Source organism: Lytechinus variegatus, chromosome 8 (genome assembly GCF_018143015.1).
Source record: "Lytechinus variegatus isolate NC3 chromosome 8, Lvar_3.0, whole genome shotgun sequence".
NCBI lineage: Eukaryota > Metazoa > Echinodermata > Echinoidea > Temnopleuroida > Toxopneustidae > Lytechinus > Lytechinus variegatus.
This window is the reverse complement of record NC_054747.1, coordinates 6633157-6653321: the sequence shown is the minus strand read 5'-3', so window position 1 is coordinate 6653321 and position 20165 is coordinate 6633157. Positions and strand designations below refer to the sequence as shown.

The window sequence follows — 20165 nt, the reverse complement described above, 5'->3', positions numbered from 1 at the left end:
AATAAAAAAGTGAACAATGAAAGAGTAACAAGCGAATTTAATGCGGGGTTGAAGGCAGGTATACATAAAAAGTAAAATTACCATTGCGAACAAAAAGCAATCATACAATAAAATAAAAAAGAAATAATGAGATAATGGTAAGGATGATGCTGAAGGTGATGATGAAGAGGAGGATCGAGAAGGGGAGGATGATAGAAAGCTCGGATGAAAAAAATAGTAGTTCGAAGATGAAAAGGAAGAATGGACCTACATGTATATACCAGAATGAGGAGCATGTATCCCTTGGAAGAATGAATTTGCACAGGACACGTTTAGCATCCATTACACAGGTACATCGAACATGCGCGTACTGCGCCGGCGCAGTGTATTTAGAACATCGCTCTCAGATATCGAGATGGCGGTCAAGGCAAGACCGAGGAGGTAGCTCGAGATGTTTTGATTCTGTTTCAAGGTGATTTGGGAAATTTGAGGTATGTTGAACGTTATGAGGTATATCAGTTGAATAAAATGAATACTCCGCATGCTATTAATAATATGTAGACTATCTTCAATTAACTGAAAGTAATAGTTTTCCACCTGAATTGTCCGTCGTCGGCCCCGTAGCCAGGGACGCTTTGCTTTGCTTTGGCCTTTGCAATTGCAATTTGCATTGACTTGCATTCACAATATACGGTAGATTAACCCACTTGTTCACTGCTACCACTCTGCCTGTACTAGTGTGAGGAATCTACAGGTAGGACTATGCCTGGTATGCCAATGTTGTCCAGAGTACACACTTTAAAAAGTCATTAAAATATCACTTTTGTGACCAAAATTACTAATTTCCGTACAGTTGCAATTTATTTTTCATTAGTAACTTGGGAATAATTTTTGTATTCACCAGAGCGCTCAAAAACTTGAATTTTGGGCATATTTTTGTGTACGCCCTCTATTGGTGGAAAGTAATATGGCAAGAAATTTTTTATTTTTTGATCTCTATTTTGAATTAAGAAAAAAATGATTTAAAGTATCAAATTTAAATAAGAGCCAAGTTGTATGATGGTGGGTCCCAAGTCTGCGCACCTAACAATTTGAGTTAAGATTTAACATGAAATCCTTATTTCACAAAATCTTTCAATTAATAATGTTCCTTATATTATTGTGAGTAAGTGTACCAAATTTCTCATGAAAAAATGAAAGAAAATATAGGATTTTCTTGAAAAAACCTTGGGCTGTCATTTTCAGATTGAAAAAAAAAATGGTACACCATGTCTGTGCACTCATTCACTTTGCACACGATTCAGGGATTTTGTTGAGAAAGGCCGCAATTTGACCAAAATGCAAATTTATATTCCCTCTTGGCATTAGTTGCCCATAAACGGAGAAAAATGAAGTTAAAAGGAACAAAAACAGTGACTTACCTCGGCTGTCGTGCAAATTCACTTCCCCGTTTTATCCTATCTTAAGTAATAGGGGGTCGCCTAAAGCTGCGCGGATCCTAAAGCTACGCACCACTCATCGCGCACGCAGTTTTTATGGCAAATGCGCACTCTGTGTGTGGAACTGTGACTGCAGACTGACGAACGATTCCTATTCAATTTTTTCCACAGGGGCTGCAGTAAATCTCTAAATGCAGAGAAAACCAACAACTGTTTGGAATTTTGGAGTTATATTCGCTTTAATTTCATTTTATCCTATAATAATTTGAATATATTTTAGAAATTGAGGCACAGGAAATACTATTTTTTTGCATGATAAATCGAGTGCGTAGCTTTAAGTTTAGGACCCCTTCTACATCGGGCGGCAAAATCAAGAGGTGTTCTTCTTCTTCCAGGCTGGTACAGTCCGCCACTGGCGTATTATCGTGTTCGGAAAACACGGCGGGATTTTCATATTAGTGAGTTTTGCGATATTTTCATCTCGGTTAATGATCTTTAGAATGTTTGCAACAAATTGGTGAAATATAACAATTGGGACAGTATTTATTGTTTGAAAACAAAGTGCGTAGCTTTAGGTCCCCCCATCATACATAAACATATGGCCATTGAGTCCCCTGCACAGATCGCGCTAGAAATTCGGTCTTTGTATTTGGTGAGTGAAGCCAACGGAGTTCAGCTGAACAACCAACAAAACAGAGACCGAAGCTTTTGGTCTACGGTAGATTAACCCAGGGAGCTCCGGCCCGCAAAGCCGAAGCGGGCCGGAGCTCAGGTCGCAGGTAGGAGGTAGGACTAGGAGTCAACAGTTGGAAACCTGAAACTTTCACCCCCGAGATTTGTACTTTCCTTCTAAAAGATCTACATGTAGCCCTAAATCATGTATGGTAGGGGGTTCTATACTATAGACAGCTGGCAGCTGTCTGTTTCGAGGAGTTTTTTAACCTTTTTTCTTTTTAAATTTCTCCTCGTACACAGACGGCTCGCTATCGTGCAGCCACCATTAAGGGACTTGCAATGCAAAATCACCCCGTCGGGGCTCTTCAATTTATGTCTTTAATGAATAAAAATTTTGAAAATTAACACAACCAAAATGCAAATTAATATTCCCTCTTGGCATTAATTGCCAAAAAACAGAGAAAAATCAAGTTAAAAGGAACAAAAACAGTGACTTACCTCGGCTATCGCGCAAATTCACTTCCCCATTTTATCCGATCTTAAGTACATAAACATATGGCCATTGAGTCCCCTGTACAGATCGTGCTAGAACTTCGGTCTCTGTATTTGGTGAGTGAAGCCAACGGAGTTCAGCTGAACATCCAACATAACAGAGACCGAAGCTTTTGGTCTAGGGGTTCTAAAGCTGCGCGGGTCCTAAAGCTACGCACCACTCATCGCGCATGCAGTTTCTATGGCAGATGCGCACTCTGTGTGTGGAACTGTGAGTGTGACTGCAGACTGACGAACGATTCCTAATATTCAATTTTTTCTACAGAGGCTGCAGTAAATCTCTGAATGCAGAGAAAACCAACAACTGTTTGGAATTTTTGAGTTATATTCGCTTTAATTTCATTTTATTCTATATAATAATGGTAATACATTTTAGAAATTGAGGCACAGGAAATAGTATTTTTTGCATGATAAATCGAGTGTGTAGTTTTAGGACCCCTTCTACATTGGGCGGCGAAATCAAGACGTGTTTGAAAACACAGTGGGATTTTCATGTTAGTGAGTTTTGAGATATTTTCTTCTTGGTTAATGATCTTTAGAATATTTGCCACAAATTAGTGAAATGTTTTTGTTGAAATATTAAAATTGGGATAGTTTTTATTGTTTTAAAACAAAGTGCGTAGCCTTAGGTCCCCCATCATACATGGGATAAAACTTCATTTCCGGCATTTCTACGCTCTGGTTATTTTTAAACAAGAATTCATAAAAAAATGAGAAAAATATTATAAAAAGACGGAAGAGACTTGCCCGATGTTTACGCCGCCATCTTGTTTTATATTCTTTGCCAACGTTACGCGATGCACGCACATACGTACATAAATAACACTGACTTGACCAGGCGAGTACACGTGTACCCGAAACAGGCTGACTCCATATCTATCCTCCGGTTAGCCTAAAAATTGGTGAGTTAGAGCCAACATCGAGTTCCTCACACGTATTCCCTGCTGATTTCAAAACATTGGGAGTGTCTGAGCTCTGACCCTTGCGCATGCGCATGAAAAAGTGAATAAAAAAGTGAAATTCTAGCTAACTTTTTGAATTACTAACCTGAGTCTAAAATATTGCCACAGATAGCCTGCAGTTTTTAGACCAGTTTCAAATACTTGTATTTATCACTTTTTAGGGTCTTTGCCGCCTTCAGACTAACTGACATTGGTCAGGAATTTAAAACCAACTTTGGGATTGACATAAATCTCTGTGAACGATAGGGGAAATCTAATATGCTCTGATATAAACAGACTCTTTTCCGGTCCGTTTGCGAAGCTAATCCACAATCTCTTTCAAGATTGCAACTGGTCTTGGTCAGGACTGAGGTAAATAATTTTCTAGATCTACCACTGGTCCAAGTCATCAAAACATTCATTAACAGGCATGCTTTGTTTAATATGTATAGTTTGATTCTTTTATGTCATGATGAAAAATGAATCAATGATTATGAAGACATGTGTATGCATATCAAATAATGTCTTTATAATATTAATATTGACTCAATTTATGGACTAATAATGATTGTCTTCCTTCTTTAGTAAAGTCATTTTGAGACAATTTAAATGAACATATGATATATTCATGAAAGTGTCTGCCTAACACAATTTGGAAATAATTTATATTAACAGATAACTTTCTCATGCCGACTGTCAACATTTAAGAGCTTGCTGCCATCCCTCTAAAGCTAAACCATGGCTGAGCACATTCTTGAGGCTCTCTCTAGCAACCAATCCACAGAATTATATGATGAAATCAAACATCTTCTTGATATTGTTGATAAGGAGAGTAACAATGATAGCAAGATTTCTGCTGCATTTGATGAAAATCTCTTCTCAGAGGTTTCAGAGCTACAACCCAAGATGGACACAATATTTGCAGATATTCAAGCTAGCATTCCTTCCCTTGACTTTGAAGCTTCAAGTGTAAGTTCTTTACTTCCACAAATTACATATATTTTATTAAGATTAAATCCTAGTCCAGGAATGATTAAACTTTATCATTTTATAGAACAAATCTCTCACACACACAATTTCATTTATATGTCAAAACCTGAAATATGAAGTTTCTTAATTTTTCTTCATTACAACATGAAACATCCTCCATGAATACATGTATGTGGAATTGCCAGTGAGTATTTCATGATTCAATGAAGAGATATACCACGTATCAAATTTGCAAAAATTGAAATATTTAATAAATGTACACAATAGATCACTATAAATGTTGCTATCAAACAGGAAACCTTTGAAATCAATTTATGTAAAAGAGAAAAATCCGACTGATCAATGAAAGTTTCAGAAAGATTGAACAAAAAAATAAGAATGTTCGGAGTATTTTAATATTGAGATTCTATTGGCGATACAACCAAGACCTATGGTGTGACACAAGTACAACTTCTCCTCAGTTTAATATTTCAGTTTAAAATTTTATATAGTCTATAACATGTTTTTTTATCCTTTTTTATGAAATGGCACATCATAGAGGTTCCACATTAATTATTACATCACAGAGAATGAGATTGAGAAAAAAAGAGATATTTGATAGCCTATTTTCAGTGTCCAAAGGGAAGAGTTGTGCATGTGTGACATCACACATGTTGGTCATATTGCCATTGGGAAGATGTCCACATAAGTTTGTGATCTCATCATTCAAATGCTCATAACTTTCTTATTATTTGTTTAATATTTCTCAAGAATTCATTGATTTGTTTCGTTGATTTTCTTTTTTTTACACAAGCTATGAAATGGTTTCATTTTCATTCTCCTTTAAACCCCATCTAGGATGTTATGCAGATAGAGAATGTTTTGGTTTTGGTGTGCTTAAAGTTAAAAGGGGGGATAGGAATAGTTTGTACCTCCGACTGATTGAAACCTCTTGTTAGTTTTGGTCTATTTATTGTAAATTAGTATGAAGTTTAATCTAGAGTTATCAATGTACACAGACCATAGATATCTTTACTTTGCTTTATTATTACACATTCATATACAATGTAGGTGAGCTCTGATGAGGAACTTAGTGTCTTCAATCGTTCTATGAAAACACCACATTCGGACCGAGATCCGACTGAAGATACCTTGACACCTGAAGCATGGCGAAAGGCATTGGAACCCACTCAGGACCTGGAAGACATCCCAGTCCAGGCACCCACCTATGAGTACATCAAAATCAGTCAGGATTCCAGCCCTTACAGAAATCCTGCTTCCTTCAAATCATCCATGCCAAAGCTTGTTGAGACTGAAACCAGTGGAGAACCAACCAGTCCTAGGGTATTCAACCGGCGCTTGATGTCCATGTCTTCGACAGGATCTGATGATGGGACTGTCCGCTCTCCTCTCCTTGCACAGGAACTTGTTCCTCGAGATATGATTCCATCCATCGATGACTTTGATGATGGAGAGGACATCCTTGGACACTCTGGCAGCAGTTTTGGTAACTCTGAAGGCAGCCTTGGACAATCCGGAAGTAGCCTTCAGACTGTTATTTCATCAGTTGTTGCTGAAAGCTTTGGACTGGATTTTGAGGATGACCTTGAGAACTTACCTCAGGACATTGATCCAGGTGACAGTATCATGGATGTTGCTCAGGAATCTGTGCCTGTAGAAACCATATTGGCTGAGCTGACCAAAGATCCATCAAGAATTGTAGATAATCGAGAGGTGTTCCAGGAGCAAAGCGAAAGTGATGCCATAATTGAAGCCATGCTTCCTGCAGAAGTTCCCACGTTGGCAATAGAGAAAGTGGATTTTATTGATCTTGACCTCTTGATTGATGCCTTTCCTGAGAGGTCAAATGTCATGGAGAGGTCAGGAGGTCAACCAGGAGGGAAAGGAGATGGAAGTAGCACGGGTAAGTGACTCAAACAGACCTCATGAGTGTAATGTACATGTATATCGTTCCACTGCTGTTAAAACCTTATGTCTCAAATGGCAGCTCAGTTCAATTGTAGGTGATTTTAGATTTTTATGGTATGGTATTTTTATTGTATGATAACAGTCTCTAAATTCCTGTAGAGAACTATTTCTAGGTAAAATAATGTTGCCACTTTATTAGGTCTTAATTTTCAAATTAAGCTCTTAATGAGCTTTTTATATTTTTAAGGTTTTTCAAGCCCATCAAAGATATGTTCAAAGCTTAGCAATATGTACAAAATCAGTAAGATAGAGAAAATGTTGCAGGGGTAGGATCCACTCATATTGATCATTTGTTTATATTTGTCTTTTTGAATAATAATGTGAAAGCTGATACTATTGTGCGATAGGGATTGGTCACATAACGCAGAGAGCTCTATGATGTAGGTGAATTAACAAATGATGGTTGTTCACTGACAGATCAAAATAGATACAAGAAAGATAACAAAATTAAGGATTGGTTGGCACTTTTTTCTTCAAAATTGAATAGCTTTATAAAAGTCTGCAGGCTTTACTAAGGTCAGTCAGGTACATGTATCAACAGCATTAAGTTTTTATGCCTTTTGCTTATCCATTTTGATCGTTCCATCGCAACAAAAATTGGCATGCACATTACCCATGGCATAATCAACAAAACTTATAAGATTAAATTCTGCAAAAATCTCTTGGCCAATTAGTTTTGCTAATTTATGCATGAAATCAAAAGTTTGCTCTAATTATTCTAAATGCCCCTAAAATGCATTTTTTTGTTCACAGACTTCTTATAGAAATCTGATCAAATGTAAAATAATTCAGCATCTAATTTATTTTCCTTTCCTATGCTTTTTTTTCAAAATTTTTATGTACAATTTCTTCCTTTTTGACTCTTTTTATTGTTTTTTTAATGGAAATCGTTGGGGACTTCATTTTGACCATAAACAAGATGACATTGATTTTAATTAATAAAAGGAAAAATAATGATGCATATAAGAATTTTGGCTAATAACACTATTTGTATTGGAAATGTACACAAATTCATGTTTTTGAGTAATTTTGGGTCTGCATGCATGCCATGAAATGTTTCATAATTTTGGAACCGCATACCTTGGAGTCGCAATTTTGGTCCCAAGAGTTGCGCAAGACTTAAAATTAAAAAATCAACGAGCGACGCGGTCAAAAAACTTTGCGTGGCAGATTTATTGCAAAAAAAATTGAGTGGGGGCTGATTCAGCCCTCCCCCCAATCTTATACGGGTTAATGGTTGATATCTTTTTAATATTACAAGAGTGTACTGTGTTGTGAATTCATTAGATACATGTACATTGTAGGCACATCTTGTTTGCTGAAAACATCAGTGGAAATTAGTTGAATATCCCTTGTTCTTATTATTGATATTTTTTCTAAACAGATAATACATGCCTGATGGACAAGCTAGCCCAGCTTTGTATTGACCAGTCTGGAGGGAAGATTAGCAAGGCAGACCTCACTCCATCACACTCTCAGCAAGGCAGGAAGAAAAAGGGGAAAGGTCTAGCAGCTAAACCACCCAAACCACCTCCTAAAGTGGTCTGGGAAGAGAAGACTAGTCCTAAAAGGTAGGCACATTCATCATTTTCTCATGATATAATAATTTTGATACCAAATGCTTGATTGATAATATAGAAATTGTTAAATTTTTTAATAGGTTAATAGTTGTTAGTAAAGACAGTAGTATTAGATATGATACCCCACAGTGGTATAGTGTACAGAATAAAGAATGTTTCATATCATTTCATTTCTATGGGTCTAGATTCAACAACACCAGCACCTCCCCTCCCAAGCCGAGTGAAAGAACCCAAAACAAGTCAGCTTCTACAGGGACCTCTACTGTCATGGACCATTCCATTTTAGATGTAGGAGAGCCCTCAAATATAGCTAGTAAAGGAAAAGTAATGAATCTTCAGAGGAGCAAGCAAACAGTCTATTTGGACTTGAGGCCTAAAAAAGAGGATGAAGATGAGGTAAGTCTAGATTACTAAAACATATGGGGAGTGTGTCATCAAGCAAATACTGATTGATTTGTGTGAGTTGGTGAGATCTAGTGATTTTAGTAGCTTATAACATTTATCAGTGAAGGCACCGACTGTTTGTTTGATGAAATGCAGGAACTCATAGACCTTTTATTAACTCAAGTCTAACACCTAACTTTTGCAAACTTAATTGATTTTTGTCTCACCTGCATAGCAGAGTGAGACTATAGGCGCCGCTTTTCCGACGGCGGCGGTGACGGCGGCGTCAACATCAAATCTTAACCTGAGGTTAAGTTTTTGAAATGACATCATAACTTAGAAAGTATATGGACCTAGTTCATGAAACTTGGCCCTAAGGTTAATCAAGTATTACTAAATATCCTATTAGAGTTTCATGTCACATGACCAAGGTCAAAGGTCATTTAAGGTCAATGAACTGAGACCATGTTGGAGGAATCAACATTGAAATCTTAACCTGAGGTTAAGTTTTTAAAATTTCATCATAACTTAGAAAATATATGGACCTAGTTCATGAAACTTGGACATAAGGTTAATCAAGTATCACTGAACATCCTGCATGAGTTTTATGTCATATGACCAAGGTCAAAGGTCATTTAGAGTCAATGAACTTTGGCCGAATTAGGGGTATCTGTTGAATTCCCATCATAACTTTGAAAGTTTATGGATCTGATTCATGAAACTTGGACATGATAGTAATCAAGCATCACTAAACATTTTGTGCAAGTTTAAGGTCTCATGATTAAGGTCAAAGGTCATTTAGGGTCAATGAACTTTGGCCGAATTAGGGGTATCTGTTGAATTACCATAATAACTTTGAAACTTTATTGGTCTAGTTCGTTAAACTTGGACATTAGAGTAATCAAGTATCACTGAACATCCTGTGCGCATTTCAGGTCACATGACCAAGGTCAAAGGTCAATGAAATTTGGCCGAATAGGGTGAATCTGTTGAATTACCATCATAACTTTGAAAGTTTATGGATCTGATTTTTGAAACTTGGACATAAGAGTAGTCAAGTATCACTGAACATCCTGTGCGAGTTTCAGGTCACATGATCATGGTCAAAGGTCATGTAAGATCAATGAACTTTGGCCATGTTGGGTTTCTTTGTTGAATAACCATCATATCTCTGTAAGTTTATTGGTCTAGTTCATAAAAAGTGGACATAAGAGTAACCATGTATCACTGAACATCTTGTGCGAGTTAGAGTAGTTTTCAAAGTCAGCACTGCTGCTATATTGAACTGCGTGATGCAGGTGAGACGGCCAGATGCATTCCACTTGTTTATCTTTGTATTTTGTTTGTCCTTTTCTGTCCTTATTTGTTTGTTTCATGTAATAGGCCCCCCTGGGAGAACAGTGTTTGTCACTGATGGGGATACTGTGTATAAAACTTCATGATGATGATAATATTGAAGAATGAAAGCTATGTTTTATTAAAATAGATATCTGAAATAGAAATGATAGAAATTCATTTTGCCCAATAAGCCAGTTTGTAGTTCAATTATATGCATGATCAGAAGAATGTCATTGGTACTAAGGTGACATGGTGGTTTGATATTTAATGAGACAAGCACCATATTTGATGTCATGATTATTCATATATTTCTTTGAAATGTGTTTTTTACTAGATGACCCCTACCCCCCCAAAAAAATGAGTCCACTAGTGACAGGTTTTTTAAGTTGGCCAAGTACATGTACATTGTTAATAACAACATGCCAATGCATTCCAAGTAGAAATGCCTTCGTAGAATGTTGATTGTTGTGCTATTCTAGTCACCTGTTCTATGCAATATCTGCATCGTGCTATGTAAGGCATGTTAACAGAAAGGTTATTTGACCAAATTGCTTTATCTATGAACTGGTCTATTGATAGTGGGCCCAGTAGCCACTGTGCAACCCCAGATTGATGTTATTGTTGAACGCAAAGCAGGGTAGCAGCAACTCCCATCTTTTTTATGTGTTTTGGTCTTACGCGACGGGGGTTGCAGAATGATGTGAAGTCAAACACAACTCAAAAAATCTATCGCAGCTTGATGTTAAACCAATTAGAAATGTGCAGAGACTTTATAATTTTAGTTCCGTTCACATGTAAATCACAGCTTTTTTATGTCTTATTTATAGCTGTCTAGCAATGCCCCATCCAAAGCAGTTCAAAGAATCTTACAGCTACATTCTAAACAGTGAGTATCATTGAGTAGATCATTTGAGATATTCTAGAGTTTCCTAACATTCTAAAGCAATCTATGAATCATAGAGATTTCAATGTACTGAAAAAGGGTCATAAGAAGATATGCTTAAATTTTTTTCCTGTTGAATCCATCCAACCATAATTTATTATTTGAAATACCGGTACTCCGAAAATTTGCTTTGCCCAATTGTTTGTGGGCCGAGCAGCCGCTGTGCAGTGCCAGATCGACGAGGCTCTATTCCTTTAATCGTTGAACGCCAAACAGGGTAGCAGCAACTCCCATCTTTTAACGTCTTTTGGTCTGACGCGGTTGGGCTTTGAACCCCCGACCTCCCGGTTGTGAGACGGACGCTCTACCAACTGAGCCAACACACCGGTTCCACCAAATAAATGTGACAGTTGGATAATTGATAGATAAAATTCACATCAAATGATAAAAATCAGAATACATGAGCTACCTTTCATGAAGAAAATGCTTGACTTAATAGCAGCCACAGGAATAATGATTAGATCTCTTAAAGGCTTGGTCCAACTGCACTTACGGATGCAGAGAGGATGTAAAACAGAAAAGAACCTTGCCGTTTGTTGGAAAACGTTGTGTATTTGTTGTGTAAACTTTGCACATGTGCTCTATATCCATTGAGCATCCGTCCAGTGTGATTTCATTGTTTACCCATTGTCTGGAGCAGATGAATATGGATGGAGCCACCCTAAAATTTCGCTTAACCGCTGTATCCGTTATTAATACATTTTGTGTCTGTCAGCAAGCGGGACCAGGCCTTAAGCACGCATATTTGTTCAATGTCAGGCTTCCCACAGTCCTGGAAAAAGTCAGGGAATTTGGAAAATTTGTGAAAAGTCATGGATATTGGATTTACCTCTTGGCTATGGCAGCTTTCCAGTTTGTCATGTCTCGCAACTCTCATACTCTGTGATCATACTCTGCTATTATAATTGGTGTTCATGATTTCCATTTTCCCATTTTTTTGATATCCCAATTCCTGGGACGTCACAGGAAATCATGGAAAGCAGCAATTTAGTCATGGAAAAGTCATTGAATTCTGTTTTCGAATTTCTGTGGGAACCCTGTATATGTGAATGCCATTTTATAAGCATTTAGAGAGAAAGCAAGGGAGAGGATTAAAAGATTGAAAATTTAGGAAAGTGTAAGATTCACAAGAACAATCCACAAAATAAATGAAATAATGAAAATCTGCTTATCTTGTTCATCTAAACGTGTCAGCCTTAAAGCATTGTTCTCTTTGTATTACAGGAATGAAGGTAGTTCTAGTGATGACAGTAGTGATGATGAAGATTCTGCCCTTGGTTGGCATGAGAAGAGGAGGAAGATCATGCAGAAATTAGGTCAGGTCAAAGGTCAGTCATCTTTGACCTCTGTAGGAAATCAAACGGGTGACAATGAGAGAGCTGCTACCAGAGATAGAGAACCCATGTAAGTCTTGATATTTCAATTTGTGTGAGTAATACACACTAGTTCTTCCTTTATTGTGATGTCATTCCTTTGCATTAAAAGAGATTGAAACAGTTGAAACCAATTGAATTGTATGAAACAAAACAAAACAGATCAATTGAATTTTTAGAAAGTTGTAACTAAGAGAGTTATAGATATTGGGGTCACACAGGCAATGCGACTAAAATGTGTAATGTCACACATTTAGAACTTTGAGTTTTATATTTTCACTCAAACTAGTTTGTCCCAATGATTTGCTTTTCCTTTAATCCAAAAAGATTGCTAAATAGCAGTGTACTCAACACCGTGCATTGGTATTTCTCTTTCAAAGTGATTACAAACTTCATTTGAATACAATAGTTCTAATGTGATTACAATTTTGATAAATCCTTATTTGTCCCTGTTGTTGGGGTTTATTGTACAGTTAAATTGATCACTTCTCATTCACAAGAACTACTACTTAGAATAGAGTTGTCAACCCACAATGAACATTAAACCTTTCATGATAATGAGTGTTGGTTAAATGCATGTAGGCCTACATTCCTCTAAGCCTTCAAATTCTTTTTAATATCAGGCCTGTGAAATCTCCGCTATTTAGCGGAAATCTGCTATTTTCATTTTTAAGACCGATTTCAATTTCCGCTTCTTTCCTGTGTTCCATTTCCTTTTTTTTCCAAGTCAAAATTCCGCTATTTTATCCAAAACGGCTGGAAAACAAGTCTAGGTAAATGGATATGAGTTGTGCTTTTATCAAGGCTTTCCGATTAAATTTTCGATATCTTTCTTGGCCAGTCAATGCGAGCGACAAGTTCCGAACGCACGCACATCAACATGTACAAGCGCAAAGCAGCGGCACAAATCGCTATAGGTAGCGACTGGTAAATACGTCTGTAAGGATTATGACGTCATCCAAGATGGCAACTTACGATGACCAACGAAAGTATCGAAGATGACGATGTTTCGATCATCATTTCAAAGGAATTAGCGGTAACTGCGGTCTAAGGTACGATATTTCTGAATTTTAAACATTTTTTTCGTAAATATGGATGTGATTTCTGTTTCATAATGTGACATTTTATGTACAAAAAACGATCAGAAAATCGGGTTTCCGCTGTTAGATCCAACGTTACTGCTAAAATACGTTGTCTGTACCTACGGGCCTCCAATCTCTTCAGTCTATGTATTGGTGAGTGAGCTAACGCAGTTCAGCGGAACAACCAAAATACAGAGACTGAAGCTTTTGGTCTAGTGTTCGGGATGTTTATGAAGTTAGTGTTTTGAACTTTCTGACTTTGGAGTTTGGTCTTTGTTGTTTATATATCATTGGAAATATTTCTATGACTTTCAAAATGTCTGTTGAACATACTGTTTCTTCCAAAATCAAACTGAAGCTGCAACTTTCAAAAGAGCGCATACAGACATTCAAGAGCATGATAAGCAAGATACCTCTAAAAAGCAAAAGACGAGAAGTAAATAGTAGGGTCAATTTTCAGCTTTTTTCAGCTATTTTTGTCTCACCTGCATAGCAGAGTAAGACTATAGGCGCTGCTTTTCCGACGGAGGCGGCGGTGTCAACATCAAATCTTAACCTGAGGTTAAATTTTTGAAATGACATCATAACTTAGAAAGTAATGGACCTAGTTCATGAAACTTGGCCATAAGGTTAATCAAGTATTACTGAACATCCTATTAGAGTTTCATGTCACATGACCAAGGTCAAAGGTCATTTAGGGTCAATGAACTTAGACCATGTTGGAGGAATCAACATCAAAATCTTAACCTGAGGTTAAGTTTTTGAAATGACATCATAACTTAGAAAGTATATGGACCTAGTTCATGAAACTTGAACATAAGGTTAACCAAGTATCACTGAACATCCTGCATGAGTTTTATGTCACATGACCAAGGTCAAAGGTCATTTAGGGTCAATGAACTTTGGCCGAATTGGGGGTATCTGTTGAATTCCCATCATAACTTTAAAAGTTTATGGATCTGATTCATGAAACTTGGACATAATAGTAATCAAGCATCACTGAACATTTTGTGCAAGTTTAAGGTCTCATGATTAAGGTCAAAGGTCATTTAGGGTCAATGAACTTTGGCCGAATTGGGGGTATCTGTTGAATTACCATCATAACTTTGAAAGTTTATGGATCTGATTCATGAAACTTGGACATTAGAGTAATCAAGTATCACTGAACATCCTGTGCGCATTTCAGGTCACATGTCAAAGGTCAATGAACTTTGGCCGAATTGGATGTATCTGTTGAATTACCATCATAACTTTGAAAGTTTATGGATCTGATTCATGAAACTTGGACATAAGAGTAATCAAGTATCACTGAACATCCTGTGCGAGTTTCAGGTCACATGATCAAGGTCAAAGGTCAATGAACTTTGAGCCATGTTGGTTTTTTTTGTTAAATAACCATCATATCTGTAAGTTTATTGGTCTAGTTCATAAAAAGTGGACATAATAGTAACCATGTATCATTGAACATCTTGTGCGAGTTAGAGTAGTTTTCAAAGTCAGCACTGCTGCTATATTTAACTGCGTGAGGCAGGTGAGACGGCCAGAGGCATTCCACTTGTTTTGAAACCCCACTCACAGGCCTGTAATATTCATGGAGAAAGAGTGGACCTCTGCAATATATTGCAGTTTAAATACCCTCACAATTTGTATTACAATGAGAAATAGCTCAATCAATTCGACTGACCATTTTTGTGTAGTTCCATACATTCGTTTATTATGTACATTTTCAGTAGAATTGCATCCAGATATTTTAATTTCAGATGGCTCAGTAAATTACAACAAAGACTATTTCTTTTGTGCATTACAAGCCATTTGAAATAGTTATTACTGCCAAAATGATATTTTATTTTTGAGCATCATTGCCAGAGAAAAACTTTCAATGAAAGTTTAAAGAAAATTTTATTACCATTACTTGTGATGCATTCTAATTTGATCTTATTTTTTCAATTTTTTTAAAATTCAAATTTTACCTTTTGACTGTATGAGATGAATTTTTATGATGCTTAGAATACATGATTTCATGCTGATTTTTAGAAAGCATCCGATATTTAAGAATGGTCTATTTTATGCTCATTTTCAGAAAGTTGTTGACATATTTTTAAAGTTTTAGTCAATATTGATATTTGATACAATTATTTATAATCATTTGCCTTTTCTTGTTTATTTTTCTTGAAAATGGTTATTTTTCTCATGAGGTACATGTATTCAGTATACATGCTTAAATAATTCAAATCTGACAAGCTTCTAATTGGATATACTACCTATTTTCATCAATGTATAAAGGAGGAACCTTGTTGCTAAGCAACACAGAGTCATACATATTGTACATGATGAAGGAAGGGCAGAAAGCAGCACACAGACATTACCAGTAGTAAAGGTATGAAATCTCTTTAAATCTTAAAAGTATGATAAGGCCACTTATCATAAGATTAGCTAAAATCAATCATGTGACTAATCAGTTATGTTAGCCAACAGGCTAATGACTGGTATTCTATTGACCAGTCGTGATTTATGAAGTAACAAGAATTCACATTTTAAATTACACACAGTTCTTGCTGTGTAAAATTAAATCTCTCTCCTAATTAGGAAATTGACTGAAAATTTCTTTGTTAACCTATTGATTAAAGCTAAGAGATTAAGTCTTCCTTAGATTCAAGATATTTTTCAGAACTCCATAGAGGTATGTCTACCTTCACTTGTTAACTAAGCATTGTAATAAATCTGTATTTAATTCCAAATAAAGCATAAGTCCTTTGATTAAAAGCAAATTTGTAGTCGATTTGGGTTTCTTACAGTGTTTCTTTGATGACACTTCACATACAAAGTCTTTACTAGATTTCTCAACTAATATCAAGAAATAGTCAGAATATTCTGATGATTTACCTTCATTCATAATGATGATATATGTTTGTTCATTTAGCCAATACCAGTACCAAGGGAAACCTACAACCTTCAACTTCCTCCAACCCCTCCCCAGTCACCCTCTAGCCAGGGTAATCTTACCCCACAACGTAGGACTAGTCTTGGAGAGGACCAAGGGAACCACAAGGACCAGATACCAAACAAGAAGGACCAGGATCGGGACCATAACATGGTACTGGCCAGGAAGCTCCGGGAACAGAAGGAAAAAGAACGTCAGGAACATATGAAATTTCAGAAGAAACTTGAGACGTTACGTCTTCAAATGACTATGTCAGCAAAGCACAAGGAGATTGCAAAGGCAACTGATGTGATCTTTGATCTGGTTAGTGCTTTGATTGTTGAGAAATAAGTATGCATTCCAGTCAGTTTTCAAAGAAATAATAATTGTGCATATCTGTATTGGCAATCTTCAGTGTTCCAGCTTGGGTTTCATGATTTCACAAAATTTCAACAACATTTATTTATCTTTGGTTTTAGGAGCATAATGTGGCAGTCCTATACATAAATAATTCTTTACTTTATCAAATCCAAAGCACTATTAATCATAGCAGCCATAATGGAGAATTTAAGAGAATACACAAGTCAAGTGCATCGATATGGCAAAGCATAAAGTATTTTTTGTTCTCGGTCAAAAAACAAAACAAAGGCCATTTCAATTCTGATGGGCATTTCAGAAAGCTGTTTGTAAAGTATGGCATGGCTTTTCACACGTCTGTTAATATGTTCTTAGGTATTAAGTCAGCTACATAGGGATATATTATTCAGCATCACCAGTCATGCATAAAGTAACTTACAAACAGCTTTATGAGACACCCATCAGGCCATGTTACGTCTGGCAAAGATGCCTGCTGGAAATTGTAAAAGGACTTTAAGCAATTTATAAATTTATCTAAAACAACAAAAAATATTTAAATAAATATATTCAAATGATCAATTGAGAGAGGAATGGAAATAATAAAATTTAGAGCTCAGAGTAAAAAGGAAATAAACGAATTGATGTTATATGAATCATCATAAGGAAATAATGTAAAAGATATGTATTCAGTCACTGTATACGTATAGTGGAGGATTCCTTGAATGCTGTTAAATTTGACAGCTGTCTATGACAAAGGCTTATCGTACATATACACTGTAGCACTTTGAGTACTCTACTTCATCATGCCACAGTCATCCAAACATATACACTGTATCACTTTGAGTACTCTACTTCATCATGCCACAGTCATCCAAACATATACACTGTATAACTTTGAGTACTCTATTTCATCATGCCACAGTTATCCAAACATATACACTGTATCACTTGGAGTACTCTACTTCATCATGCCACAGTCATCCAAACATATACACTGTATCACTTTGAGTACTCTACTTCATCATGCCACAGTCATCCAAACATATACACTGTATAACTTTGAGTACTCTATTTCATCATGCCACAGTTATCCAAACATATACACTGTATCACTTGGAGTACTCTACTTCATCATGCCACAGTCATCCAAACATATACACTGTATCACTTTGAGTACTCTATTTCATCATGCCACAGTCATCCAAACATATACACTGTATCACTTTGAGTACTCTACTTCATCATGCCACAGTCATCCAAACATATACACTGTATCACTTGGAGTACTCTATTTCATCATGCCACAGTCATCCAAACATATACACTGTATCACTTGGAGTACTCTACTTCATCATGCCACAGTCATCCAAACATATACACTGTATCACTTTGAGTACTCTATTTCATCATGCCACAGTCATCCAAACATATACACTGTAGCACTTTGAGTACTCTATTTCATCATGCCACAGTCATCCAAACATATACACTGTATCACTTTGAGTACTCTACTTCATCATGCCACGGTCATCCAAACATATACACTGTATCACTTTGAGTACTCTATTTCATCATGCCACAGTCATCCAAACATATACACTGTATCACTTTGAGTACTCTATTTCATCATGCCACAGTCATCCAAACATATACACTGTATCACTTTGAGTACTCTACTTCATCATGCCACAGTCATCCAAACATATACACTGTATCACTTTGAGTACTCTACTTCATCATGCCACAGTCATCCAAACATATACACTGTATCACTTTGAGTACTCTACTTCATCATGCCACAGTCATCCAAACATATACACTGTATCACTTGGAGTACTCTACTTCATCATGCCACAGTCATCCAAACATCACAAACTGACTCATGTCATTTGTAATAATATTATCTTTTTTTTTCAGTCTGGAGTTATTTTTTTTTGCGACTATAGCATTAGGTGGACATGGTTATTTTGTTGTGTTTTGTTGATTTAAAGGTTCTTATTTCATAATGTTTTTTAACTGTTTTCAAACACAGGAAGCATCATACAAACCAGAATCTAACCTATTACCCTCGATCCTGAAGCCGACTCATGAAACAGCCCTCCTTACTGTCACCATGACAACGGTCGGAAATATTCTCCTCCACAAGAGCTCTGGAAAGCAACCCTTAGAGAAGCTGGATAGCCAGATCTCTGGAACATATATAGTCCTTCTCTCTTGGTTCCTTTCCTTGGTTCCTAAGGACCTGGACTACCTAAACGACCCTACTGTTCAGGCTACATGTGGTGCAAGTGGGATAGATAGTACTCCTTTCAGAGTCCTTGGTCTGCAACAGGTAAAGTATCTAAGGGGTTTATTAATAGTAACAAGTCAGTAACTCCTGTATAAAACCAGTTGGAATTTAAAATGTTAATAGATTAGCCTTGGTTCCCAAATCCAATAGATTAGTACTACTACTGCTGCTGCTACTACATTAGCAACATGGCTGATTTCCAGGATATTTATGTTACCAATATATTTGCAAAGTTCATTTGGTGAAGTCATTGTTCTCATTTCATGTTTAATGACTTACTCCTGCACGTTACTTTGTTGTTATAACAGATATGGAAAGATGGAAAACTACAATTATTGGTGGCCATCACACCTCCTTGTATGGACTCCACAAAGCACTCACCCATCAAAGCCAAGAAAGGCAAGCTGAGAAACGAGGTGCGTGACATGACCCCCTTCCAGCAGACTGTCTCCAAGTTCCTTACCAGCAAGAACCTTCATACCCTGGCCCCATGGATGCCCTTTGCCTTCAGGTTTGCTCAGGAGTTCTCAGGTGAACCTTTAGAGTTAAAACCCATTCCTATGGAGGCAACACGAGAGGGCGCTACAGACACTGGAACATATATCCCACCATACCCTCAAGTCAGCAGCAAACCCCTTGCTACTTACGTGTCACTGAGTACTTCTCCTTGCGCAGTAGAAGGTGCTTTCACATCCACTCCAGGCTTCTTCTGGAGAACATTGGATGCAGAGGAATCGGTATATGACCAGTTGACTAACGATGAATACAGTAATAATGGTGATATACAGAACACTTTGACTGTTTTTCATGATGCAATATATCACTTTCCGTCCAGACAAGCAGGGGTGTTATATCGTCTCCTTCAGGAAGGACTTGACATCTCTGGTCTCAGGCTTATGTACAACTCTAAAGATCTTCTATCAAGTCCTCGTGTCCTTCGACCAAAGCAGTGTGGTAATGAATCAGGTATGCCGGTAGTCGTTCTTGGTATCAGAGGCAACCTGGCCCGTACCCGATGGCTAGATGCAGTGGGGCCCTCTGATCCTCAACTTGCAAAAAGAACAGATCCATATTCCTTGATGGCCTTATATGGTGGGACCACTCGTGATGACCTTACTATTATCTGTCCTCGGAATCCAAGCCGTATCAATTATGAACTCTCACTTTGGTTTGGTGCAAGAGGTACTAATGATCGCTTAGTTGAAGCTACAGACTCCGTACCATCACGGCTGGATAGGAGAGTAAGATCAGAGAGTCCTAAACAGAAGAAAAGCCGCAAGGGATCAAGGAAAGATTCTTGGTCAAGCAGTAGCAATGAAGACCTGGAATCTACAGGGTAAGATTAAATTTCAAA

At 37.0% G+C, this 20165-nt stretch overlaps 1 protein-coding gene across 3 annotated transcripts in view; it reads left to right on the top strand.

Annotated features, from left to right (window-relative positions):
- The first annotated feature begins 360 nt into the window (after positions 1–360).
- LOC121419901 (dynein axonemal-associated protein 1-like) overlaps positions 361–20165 on the top strand; it is a 34434-nt gene continuing 14629 nt past the window's right edge. Inside the window, exons 1-11 of one of the 3 annotated variants that reach the window (XM_041614382.1) lie at positions 361–470; positions 4262–4555; positions 5627–6479; positions 7929–8115; positions 8310–8520; positions 10674–10732; positions 12014–12193; positions 15528–15621; positions 16165–16488; positions 18554–18853; positions 19120–20147. In XM_041614382.1, coding sequence (XP_041470316.1) covers positions 4325–4555; positions 5627–6479; positions 7929–8115; positions 8310–8520; positions 10674–10732; positions 12014–12193; positions 15528–15621; positions 16165–16488; positions 18554–18853; positions 19120–20147 — 3467 coding nt within the window. In that variant the 5' untranslated portion in view covers positions 361–470; positions 4262–4324. The remainder of the gene's footprint in view (positions 471–4261; positions 4556–5626; positions 6480–7928; positions 8116–8309; positions 8521–10673; positions 10733–12013; positions 12194–15527; positions 15622–16164; positions 16489–18553; positions 18854–19119; positions 20148–20165) is intronic. The other 2 variants (XM_041614383.1, XM_041614384.1) reach the window with 2 other exon arrangements.